Below are 12,143 nucleotides of genomic sequence, written 5' to 3' on the forward strand. Positions count from 1 at the left end.
AAAAGAAACTCATGTTAAACCCCACTTTGAGGGTATGTCTGACATCTACCTTCCTTAGGATTCCTACTCCAAGTATTCACAGAAGCTACTGCTCAAGTTTTAGGGACTTATTCTGAGGTCCAGAGAACACCCACTCAAGAAGAAAAGTGGTCTGGGTTTGCTCTCAAATCCTCTTCACCCCCTTATCAGCTGATGTTAAGAACTAACCCTCCTTCAGGAGATGATCAGGTGTAAGCAGGGAAGATGTTAGCTTTCGCAGTGGCTATTAATGTTTTTAAGACTGTAGATGGGCTGGTTTAGCTGATGACTTATGACCATTTAACACACCCGCACCTCCCCAAAGCTCCCAAGAAAAGCAGGGCTGAGGCAGCACGGCATGGTGAAAAGCCAAGAACTCAGGTCTCCCTGGTTCCCAGGCCTGCCTCTCACACACACTGCCCATTACCTGGCAAGTCAATAAAACCCTTAATGCCCCCAGGCAACTGGTTAAAGCCATCAAATTTCAGACAAGTTGCCAATCTGCATCAGTGAAGGGAGTTTCTACATTGGGAGTTCCCTACACTGATGAAATAACAATCAAACCAACTCTTCCCCCACCGGCCATGCCCCCCCCCTCCAAAAAAAAGAAAGGAAAAGCAAGGCTGACTTTGACCCCAGGGTCCGAGGAGAAGCAGCCAGTCTGGGACTGTTTTATGGAAACCTCTCTGTCCACCCCTGTACTTCACTGTGACAAGGCCAGCCAGGCCCATGCTCATCTCCCTGGAAGGACAGGCAAGTCTTCATTACAGTCACAAACCTCCTTTGACATGGGGCAGTATCAGCAAGAAGAATGCCCAGATTGAAGCTGCCAAATCAGACAATTATTCGGAGATTGCCTGCTGGTTAGAAGGCCCGAATGCAGACTTGGCAAAATAAGCTGTTTCATCGCAGGATCATTCCCAATAAAATGATCAGTTACCCCTTACAGGTAGGGAGAGGCCCCTCAGGCTCAAACCAGAAACCCACAGTGCAAGAGAACTGGTGAGGCCAGAATATACACTTATTACTAAGGCCAAAAGGCAAGCACTGCTTCTCCCAAATATCCCCAGTACAGGGGACCAAGGAAATGCCCCTACCCTAACCAGGCAGGTCATCAAGGGGTCCCTAGCACCATGCTTAGGCACAGATTTAGAGCTCAGCTCTGGGTCACAGACCCAGAGAGGCAGGAACATGCAGTGGGATTGCAAAGCATGGGATGGATGTAGCTGCCACATTCTCAGGAACTGAAGGTGAGACTGTGACTTCCATCAGCCCCTCACGTGCAGCTCTGGGACATAATGATCCCCTTCTATATTAACAAAATGCAACACCAAGTACCTACTCTGTATGTAAGGCATGGTGGCAAGGTGCTCTTCAGTTTAGATACCTGGTGTATTTTTTTCTCTGATGTGCACAAGTAACTCAGGGCGTCACACGACCAAAGAGGCAGGGCTCAGCTTAAAGAGACTATTCAAATAAGTCTCATATGTGAACCACCTCAAGTTTTTGAGTAGCAGGTATGTGGATGTGAAGGGATAGGGGGTGGTGTGTATATAGATGTGTTCATGGTTTGGGTCAATTCTATTTGTCCAAGAAGTCAGTCAGTTCAAACCCACAAACCAAAGTGACATGTGGGGGGTGAGGGGTACAGGCAACAACACTTTCCAATTCAGTCCAGTAACCCCAAGCAGAAAGCAGGAGCACCTAAGCTCCCCATGAGTGGGCACGCCCATGGAGTGTGCTTTTCTTGACAAGTTGGCATTGGCTTTGCTAGCAGGTAACTGGAACAGAAAAGTAAGTACCAGTCCCTATGTTGCCTAGCCTGTGGCAAAGGATAGGAAGGGTGAACAATACTACCAGCACAGCTTGGCCTCCACATTCTAATTATTAGGTATTTATTTCATGGCCTTGTTATTGACTAAGGTAACTGAGCCTTCAACCTCACCCCACCCCATCCCACCACCAACCCACTATCACTGAGTCCTGGGCAGCTTGAGGAACAATTAGACCAAGCTCATTTTCAAGTAACAAAGCCAAAACGCCAAGAAAGGAGACACATCCAACAATGCAGCAAAGCAAACATGCAATGCTCAGTGAAGAGATTGTGGAGAGATGGGGAAAGCAGAAATTTCTCCTTCAGGAAGATTACAAACAAGTATTTCCATGGCCTCCCCAAATCTAGGTTTCAAGAAGAAGGGTTTAATAACATCAGCACTAAGCTTAACATACACTTAACACCTATGTTCAGTCTCTTCCCTCAATTAAGAACATGAATGAAGACACCAATGTATCCAATGATTTACTTTAACATGTATTGATTTAAAAAAAAAAAAGGGGGGGGGTGGCAGTTTTCCACCTCATTCAGGACAACATCTATTCCCTGGTATAAAAAGACATTATTTTCAAACAATAACTTTCTAAAAAAAATACATCATGCATTAAAAGTTTTAAAAAGTATTCACTGAATGTTTCAAACCTCTTTGAACAAGTGGTGAGTAATCATTTTGACCAGTTTCTGTGTCTGAACAAACTCAAAATCTTGCAAGTCAATGCAAAGATGCAGGCTTTGTGCGATAAGAACCGCTGACCAAAACAAGACAGAAGAGGACCATACAAATTTAAAACATAGTATTACAGCAAGAATAAAGGGCCATACACTTACAAGTGAAAGAAAATCTAGTTGGAATGACCAAATGACTCCACATGCCTCTGTATTAGAAGTCATGAGAAACTTTCAGGTCTTGGCCAAAAGTCAGTTATAACAAAAGTCCCAGCAAAACAAATTCCTGCTGCTGGTTTGCTAACCAATGTCAAGTGCTTAAGGCCCTTTATACTTGATTATAAAAAAAGCCCATAAAAAAATCTGAATCCATGCATTTTCAGCTGTGATCAGGACTTGCAAAATTTTACATCAACTCCTTAATGCCTGGATATTTATTGTACCAGTATTGGAAGCACAGTTACAATTCCTCTGAAAGTACACTAACTAGCTATCAGCCACAATTAATCCCATCCCTCAAGCAATAACCCACCAGTGTATTACAAAAGGATGGAGAAGTTAACTTAGCACATCTTACGATTCCACATACAATTTAACATTGTGCATGCTTAAAAAAGAGTCGGGCTGCACTAGATTCAGACACGGTGAAGTCTTTCTTATTACCATCAAAGGTATCAACCAGGTTTGGGAGTTTGTTAAAAGGTTTAAAATTCATACAAAACCTGCTGTAAATTAAGACAAAGGTAGATTAAAATGCTTCTGTATCTGTCCCTTAAATAAAGTAATGCTTTCCATAAAAAGCAAAGGTGGGCTTTTGCCTTTATGCTGAACAAAGCTGGCTCTAGAATTTTGTGCAACTTGGCACAAAAACATTCTCTGAAAATTACTTTCCGCTTATTGTGAACATCAATACGACCAAGTTCAAAGGCAAATCACAATAAAAACTGCCACTGTCTTAAGTTCTGCAGGCTAAGAGTTTCAGACAAGCTGCGGTGAAAAGCCACGGTTGAGAAACCCAGTGAAGCACAGGGACACAGCACGGACACTTTGGGTTTTGGAGTTCGAGAAAATTGGAGTAAAAAGCTGTTTTTTGTGCAATACTTTTAGATGATCTAGGAAGACCCAAAATCATGATAGCCGTAGCAGTCTGTGAAAAAGTCACCTACAAAAGGGGGAGACAGAGCAGAGAAAAAAAATTAGAATTGTTTTGAAGATGGCACAGAGCGCCACATATGAAACTCATGTTTTAGATTTCTCTGCTCCTGTAACCCCCCAATGAAGGCTTCTTCTGAATACAAATAGCTGGGCATTGTCAGGAAAGCATATTCACAAGAGTGGTGTATTGCTTCACATGGCTTAAAGCAGAGAAATTTAAAATATTTACATATTAAAAAGGAATTGTCAAGTCACATGGGTTTTGCACTTTAAGGTTAAACAATATTAATGTCTTGTTCAACAACCTGTCCCATCTGCCAAAAAAGGGCTGTGCTACTAAATCTTAGGTACAAGTAGGCCAGGTTTCAACTGTTCTAAGGCAAGTAGTGTTTGTGGGTTTCTTTTTAACTTTAAATTGATAGAACACAAACTAACACTTACTATATCCTGCTGTTGCAGAATTGCCACCGTAGCCATAGCTTCCATAGCCAGCTCCTAGAACAGGACAGAGTAAAATTACTTGACTGATGGTTGAGCCCTCAGTGAGGGCAGCCAAGAGGGACAGCTTCTCTTCACAGCTTTCAAATTAACCACAACAAAGACTTCAACAGGGGACACTGGTGACAAATATTCATTTGCAGACTCTGAATTCTACACATTAAACAATCCAAAGTCTTACAAAACAAGTTTAGAAGCAGAGAGGGGAATAAAATCTGCACTCTTACCAGCATTCATGTAGCCACCATGGTTGGCACCACCAAATCCACCTCGGCCTCTACCCCGACCTCGGATGTTCCCACCTCTACCTCGACCACGAATATTTGGGGGAGGGGGAACCTCATTGTGCATAGGGCCTCCCATTCCAAATCCTGGGTTGTGCTGCTATAAGAGAGAATTTGAGAACACAGCCTTTTTACTCATTCAAATAATGTGTGATACTTCTAATAGTGGAACATGCAATGTATTATTTCTATATTCCCTCAGAAAAACGTAAGGGAGCAACTTGAAATCAAGATGAAGAAATCTACACTGATTTCTTTCTTTCTTTTTTTTTAGTGAGGCAATTGGGGTTAAGTGACTTGCCCAGGGTCACACAGCTAGTAAGTATTAAGTGTCTGAGGCCAGATTTGAACTCAGGTACTCCTGACTCCAGGGCCAGTGCTCTATCCACTGTGCCACCTAGCTGCCCCCTACACTGATTTCTTATATGGGACAGAGGGCAAAACAGTAGACTTGGAGTAAGGAAATCCTGGGTTCAAAATCTTGCCTTAGTTAATGACTGTGTGACCCTAGACAAGTCAATGAACTGAATATTCAAGCCCCCCTTAATGATAAAGCAGGGGTGACAGTAGTTAGCAGCTGCCTTGCTAGGTTAATAAGGACCAAATGAAAGAAGGAAAACCTCCTTGCACTGTACTACCACTGCCTATTAAAGGTACCTACCTTTGCTGCAAACTTCGGTCCCCCTCTCACAGGTACCGGCGCCCTCTTCTTCTTATTAGGCTCCAGAGCAACAGGAGCATCAGGAAACAGCTTTTCTAATGCAGTGAGAGCAGCAAATGCCTTTGCCACCTTTTTATTTGAACCAGCTCCTTGAAACTTCTGTCCATCCACTTCAACCTATAAGAGAACAAGTGCATGGGAGGATAGTGAAATCAACATGATCAGTCAGAGAAAGTAACAGTTTGTTCAGTGCCTGATCAAGAGCTGAGTCATGTTAGGAAAAATTCTAGCCCTCAGGGTGCCAATGGCACTTAAAAGATTTCAATAAGGTAAGTTGAAAAACACCAAATTTCAGGTACATAGTTACTCCAGTTGGTCCAAATGATACAAGGACATTGTAAACTTGTTCTTTTGGGGGCACAGGACCTACTCACCTCCATGACAAAGCGTTTATCATGACTGCCCCCAGTCTCAGAAATAAGCTCATACTTGAGGCCACGTCTCTTTTCATTCAGTTCCATGACAGGATTCTTGCCATGCTTGGTCAAGATTGGACCCTGTTGTTTTACATTCTAAAAAGAAAATGCAAACCCCAATTAGAATTTCAGATGGTTTCTGTGCCTCTTTCTCATGTTCTAAGCAAGATCAGTTCTACCCTGCTGACACCCCCAACAGAGCTTATCTGGGGTCTCACAACAGGCAATTAAAAAAAAACCTGTTAATTACTTGCATTCTCTTCCCCATTCAACACTGCTCTTCAAATACATTAACATTAATAATACATGTAATCTTTCAACATATCTCTCTTAGACCAATTACATTCAAGGTCACTGTCTAAGTGCTACCATGGTCCAGGACAAGAATATTAGTCTAACAATTTACTTCCAGTTACCCTTTCTCCTAGGCATGTCACCAAACACTCCCCAAAAATACTAAACATAAATTTAAAAGACTTCTCTAAAATTAGCCTAAAAAACAGTAACAATGCACATTTCTCAGTACTTTAAAAGTTAAACACGACCCTGTAAAGGAAGCTCAGTACAATCCCTATTTGTATTACTAACAATATTATCAATTATTACAACATTACTATCCCCATTTCCTAGACAAGGAAACGGGCTCAGGAGGATTAAGTCACTCACCCCAAATTAGAGTGACAAGGTGCAAGACCTAGGATTCCAACCTAGGTGGTTTCTAGACTCCAGAGCTAGGGTTCTCTTCCTACAAGCTCACTGAGTCCAAATGAGTGGCGGCATTGCTGCACACTAATTGAGTGTCCTGCCAGCCCCTTAGTCACTATTAGCTGTATGGGCCATGTCTTTGCCCAGAGTCTCAGGGCAGGCTTTGTTAAATAGAGACCCAAGGGGAATGGCAGTCAGAACTTTAGAGGTGCATGGCTTTTAAGTATTCAACTTCCTAAGCACAAGCCTAGACAGAAAGGGCTGTTCTGTCTCTTGGTTGTCAAGTCAATGAGAAGTCAGGAGAGGAACTCACCTCCGATGTCTGGTCTGGAGAAGGAAAAGCAGCACTGGGGGTAGCAACAGTTTCCACCACAGGTGGAGGAGCAACAACCACAGGCTTCTGTTCTGCTTCCTCAGCAGAGTCTTCCCCTTTATTTGATTCTTTACCTTCTGCTCCTGTGGGCAGACCCATGTCCTGTAACACCTGTAGAGGAAAGAAGAACCCCCAAGAACTGTCAACAATTGTTCTAAAAGAAGCAGTCTTTGTTCCTATATTCAAAAACACAGGCATTTTAGTGCCATTTGGACTTTTCAAAGTTCACGTTTTTTATACTTGGACAGTCAAATAGTGTCATCCATTCAAGCAAAGCTGAACATACATGGGGGACTTGATCTGCTATGTCAACAAAACCAGAAACTGCAAATTATGGGCCATGCTTACCTTTACAGCCACATGCAACTTGGCAGTCTTTTTGGATGGTCCAGAAGCCTCAAATGAACTTCCATCCACTTCAACAGACATAGTAAAGATGGGAGCATGGACTGGGCCAGTTTGGGAGACCAGTTTATACTGCAGCCCAGGTTTCAGCTGATTCAGTCTCATCAGTGCATTCATAGCTTGTGGGGGTTCTGTCTTCTCTTCTAAATAGAAACACAGGCATTTTTTTGTTTAGAAATCTGACAGGTCAGCTTACTTACCAATTGACCTACCAGCACATCTACCATTTTCTTTTTTTTTTCCTGGTGAGGCAATTGGGGTTAAGTGACTTGCCCAGGGTCACACAGCTAGTAAGTATTAAGTGTCTGAGGCCAGATTTGAACTCAGGTACTCCTGAATCCAGGGCCAGTACTCTATCCACTGCACCACCTAGCTGCCCCCTACCATTTTCTAAATGAGGAAAAAACTATTTTTTAGTTCTTTCTGCTATTCATTACCACCAAATATATAATTGTACTACTTTTTCAAAATGTCCCACCAAATTGAAATTTTCAACCTTCTTAGTGAACTAGCTCTTCCATCTGATAGGAGCATATACCTTTTTTTTGAATCTTCTTTTTCTTCTTGCTAGGAGATTTTTCTTCTCCATCCTCCTCCATGGGACGTTTCATTGGTGTAATGGCATAGGTGGTACTAGGAGGAATCTGGACTGTAAGAGCAAATACAGAAAAAGATGAAGATTGAAACCCAACACTGACAAGAAAACAGTGAGGTGAGAGAAAGATGACAATTCAAGCCAAACACTCAACTCTGGAGTTGGATACTTACTAGTATAGTCAACTGGGTTTTCGTTCTTTGGTTTCTTGGGCATCTTGGAAGGGAGAGGGTCCATACCAAGGACTTTGTGAAGCTGGCCAAAAGCAGCAAGTCGCAGAGCATGCTAAAATGGGAAGAGGAGTTTTACTTGTCTACCCTACGTTGACTGCAATTATGGTGTGTGCTCACTACTACTCATGAGGGGTCTCTGACCCTCCCGACCCCAAAAATTGGGTGTCAATGCTGACTTCTCCCCTACAACAGCAAGGTGGCCCCCAACAAGCCTGGATCCAATCCTGACTGTTAGGGCCCCCAACCTTGCTGTGGTGGAAGGCCAGCCTATGACCGTCCCCCTTGCCCTCTCATTAGTACAGGGGTTCCCAACCTAGGGCCCATGAGCCATACGAAGCCATATCATATCTATCCAGGGAAACAAGCCCTATTAGCAGCAATGATAACTGAACAAATACCCCTTTGATCTCAGTGCCCAAAACAGCACTCAAGCAAAATTGGGGTTAGAAAACAACCACATATGGCACCATGGGGAAAAAAGAAAACCAGATTGGGGTCCCCTGTATTCGTATAGGATTCATTTACCTTTGTTCCCATATCTGACTAAGTTTCCAAGAGCTACACTACAAATACCCAGTAATAGAACTGGAGGCCAGTTATTAAAGACTGGGTAAGGGTTCACATTTGTAATGGAGATAACTATACCTGCGCACTCTGTGTGATATCTTCCCGTTGCTGTCTGTCTAGATGCCCAATAGCATCAGTGGCTTCTTTTTCACAAGGGTCATAAATGCCAGAACCATCTGAAGGCAGGAAACAAGGAAGATATGCAGAGGATTATCTTTTAGCGTCTCTGAAGAGGTTGTGTTGGTAGAGGGAATCAGGTGCTTCCCCTCCCGCCCCATCCACAACCAGCTCTGGAAACACACTGAGCGAGGTGACCCACTCAGCGTCCAGCCCTTTTAAGAAATAATCCACATGTATTTCAGAGCATGTAAGTCACGTGGGAGTGGGTCACCACTGCCCTTGAAGCGGTCCGCTAAAGCACTGATTTCACAGTTGCGGATTCTGGCACAGGGCTGGATATGATGGTGCAAGAGGGTAGTCACATGCTATACCCTAAGTAGTGGACACGGTATTGTTGCCCTAACCCAGTCAATGCACCACTGAGGATAAGCCTCAGTCCCTTTCCCTTTCCCTGCAAGTTTTAAAGCTGAGAAGTCACCCAACCTGGCATAACGATTCCAGATGCCAGGCACTCCAACACTCTTCTGAGGGCCTCGCCAGCTCCCATTGGTCGATTTGCTGTTCCAATTGACTTCTCACAGAGAAGCTCCAGGGGCTGAAAAATAAGAGAGACTTTTAAAAAAAAGATAAAGAACAAAAAGTGCCAAAGATTCCCAACAAATTATTTTCCTGAGTATGTGTATATCTGTGGCAAATTCCATGAAAGGGCTTCTGCATGCTCAAAAATTCTTCCTAAAATAAAGGATTTGGGCTCATCTAAAAGTAAACCTGAGTTTTCTACATCAATGACCTCTAACTGATTGAATTAAACTTAACAAACATTAATTAAATAACTACTGTTTTCAAGTACTATTCTGGGTAGGGGGAGATATGATGTTTAGATAAAGACATGATTGTGAAAATATATATAGCAAAATAATAAAATCTCACTTTTATTTCCCAAAATGACAATTTCTGTGAAGCTAGAAATAGTTTCAGGTTACAAGAAGTTTTTTGCCATCACAAAGAAAATCATACAAAGAAAGTACAGAAAACCAGAAATGGCCATCAAAAGGTACCCTTACCCATCCTCTAAGGGGAGCCCAAGTAGGAACACGGGTGCATAGGTCTCTCAGAACCCTGATGACTATGACACACGACTTCAGCCCATTAGCTCTGGCCTAGAGTAACAAAGCACAGGCACTTTAAACCAAAGCACCCCCACACACCAAAGGCAAAGAATGTCTTGCGATGCTACTTTGTCAAGGGTAAACAATGTAGAGTCACAACATTAAAGTTTATAGTTGAGTCATTTCGATGTGGAAAAGCAACATTACTCTTAACACAAAGCAGCAACTATGCCTCTACTCCTTTACAAGTCCCCTTTTGGGATGTTAAAATTCATTCAGGTGCTCCTTTAGCTACTGTACTCGACACGGCGCTAAATTCAGCAGAGCTGTCATCCCCATGTTAAGTACTTTAATATAAAGTTAGCCAGTTAAAGTTTATGAATTTGCTACTTAAAGACAAATATAAGAACAAGATGCAAACCTGGAACCACTTGGCGTGTCGGAGTGACGCCAAGGCAGCAAGGCATTTCTGCCTGTCCAGAACGTCCGGGGGGTCGTTGACTGATAGCGTTTCTATTCATGGATGGAATAAGAAGACAAGGTACAGTTTGACCAAGGGGTTTCTGTCAGGTGGAAAGGGGATGTGGCAGCTTCCTAAAGGGCAGCTGGAGGCTCCCAAAAGATGTTGATCTCTACCCTTTACCAGGGAAGGAGAACCTACAGTGTACTTGACTCTTCCCTAAAGGAAAACTTAAAAACTGCAAAAAGGGAAGTTATTGAAAAAGGAAAAGTCCTATTTAAAGGCAGATTTATAAATTCTATCCTTTCTTTACATATTATTACTTTCTGGGTTTTTTCCCCAAACTACCTGATGAACAAACCTATAATAACTAAGAAAAAGGTGATGTTAAAATAAAATCCCTCTCTGCTTTTCAATGTCATTTTAAAGTTTCTAGAACGAAGGGAACCACTTCCGCCCACAAGGCTTGACTGCCTTGGCCCCCAGCCTGTGACAGAGAGAGTCCTGTTGGTCAAAGGTCCAGCGTCCCTAAAGTTGACAAACTAGAAGGCTTGGTAGACGAAGTCAGATATCAGAACCAAAGGCAATCAAACAGATCACAGGAAAAAAAAGCATCTTCAGACTGTGCTGCAGCAAAATTGAAGCTAATTTTTTTTCTTTTAATCTGTAGATCAGGGTTTTAGATAAGGCTAGTTCAAAAGTTTTACTCTGCAAACTTATGAGCATTTGTGTGATGTTTATGATACAGAATTGATTCAGAATTTATTCGAGCAAAACACAAAAAACATTTTCAAATGATAAGACATTAAGTCACCTTATGATTTCAAAAATATAATTAGATGAGAGTCTAACTTTATCCAAAACTCCACATCACACCTTTGGGAATTTTATAAACTTCAAACACCAAAAATGGCAGATGAAGAGACCAAATGAAGCACCTGTCATTTTTGCAGCAACACAAACTGTTCGCATATCTCCAACTTCATGAACATGCAAAATTCATTCAGTAGTCTTCAATAACTTGAAAGAGTTTTAAAGTTACCATGTTTTCACAGTTTCAAAGGGCCAACATAATGGACTGACACAAAAACGATTTCACAACATTTACATGAACACACTAACGGCCCCAAATGAAAATGGTGGAGTCCCAAATGAAGAGTGCTACTCAATTTTAGCACAACCATTGTCAATCCCCTTAAGTTTCACAAAGGTGAACACGAGATTTGATCTTTAAGACAAGGTGATGACATCTATTTAGGCATAATTTGACCAATACAATCTAAAACTGGAATAGCACATTTGAATAGTGAGTAACACCAATATTTTCAAGTTTCCAGATGACTGCTGACTGTATTCAGCCTTCCATACCTCCAGCTAAAAGTTTTTCCATTTCTTCCCTGACAACAGGTGATGTCAAATGAATGGTCAAGGACAATGGAGGCTCTTTTGTATTTTTTATTACAATTGCTGCTTCACCAATGGATTGGATTATTTCATATTTGTCTTCTGTAATAGCCTGCAATACAAAATTGTAAAAAAAAAATATATTCAAAACACTTTTCACTTTACGTTATTGTTAATATATCAACCTAGAATCCTATAGCAAGAGAGAGAGAGAGAGAGAGAGAGAGGAGAATTATTATGGATTTATTTATTGGCTTTGTCATGTGACCAGGCTGTTTGATGGATTCCTCCTCACACATGCCCATATGGTCATTTCATAGCTGAGAAAAAACAGTGGCTTCCTTAAAAGGAAATCTCATTCATATAAAAACCTGGACTTAAAAAAAAAAAAAAAAGCTGGGGCAGCTAGATGGCACAGTGGATAGAGCACTGGCCCTAGATTCAGGAGGACCTGAATTCAAATCCGGACTCAGACACTTGACACTTACTAGCTGTGTGACCCTGGGCAAGTCACTTGACCCCAATTGCCTCACCAAAAAAAAAAAAAAGCTAAGAGATACTAAATCTTGTGCTTTACAAA

General features: G+C 42.0%; 1 protein-coding gene across 3 annotated transcripts in view; it reads right to left on the reverse strand.

Annotated features, from left to right (window-relative positions):
• ILF3 (interleukin enhancer binding factor 3) overlaps positions 1–12,143 on the reverse strand; it is a 34,195-nt gene that overhangs the window by 11,156 nt on the left and 10,896 nt on the right. For 2 of the 3 annotated variants that reach the window (XM_043975502.1, XM_043975501.1), the window contains exons 5-17: positions 11,528–11,675; positions 10,121–10,212; positions 9,655–9,750; positions 9,074–9,185; positions 8,549–8,646; positions 7,844–7,955; positions 7,614–7,724; positions 7,019–7,218; positions 6,611–6,781; positions 5,551–5,688; positions 5,117–5,293; positions 4,399–4,555; positions 4,115–4,168 (exon numbers count right to left, since the gene is read on the reverse strand). In XM_043975502.1, coding sequence (XP_043831437.1) covers positions 4,115–4,168; positions 4,399–4,555; positions 5,117–5,293; positions 5,551–5,688; positions 6,611–6,781; positions 7,019–7,218; positions 7,614–7,724; positions 7,844–7,955; positions 8,549–8,646; positions 9,074–9,185; positions 9,655–9,750; positions 10,121–10,212; positions 11,528–11,675 — 1,666 coding nt within the window. Of the gene's footprint in view, positions 1–1,982; positions 3,681–4,114; positions 4,169–4,398; positions 4,556–5,116; positions 5,294–5,550; positions 5,689–6,610; positions 6,782–7,018; positions 7,219–7,613; positions 7,725–7,843; positions 7,956–8,548; positions 8,647–9,073; positions 9,186–9,654; positions 9,751–10,120; positions 10,213–11,527; positions 11,676–12,143 lie in introns of those variants that run through there. The other variant, XM_043975503.1, reaches the window with a different exon arrangement.

The sequence above is a fragment of the Dromiciops gliroides genome, chromosome 1 (assembly GCF_019393635.1).
Source record: "Dromiciops gliroides isolate mDroGli1 chromosome 1, mDroGli1.pri, whole genome shotgun sequence".
Taxonomy (NCBI): Eukaryota; Metazoa; Chordata; class Mammalia; order Microbiotheria; family Microbiotheriidae; genus Dromiciops; species Dromiciops gliroides.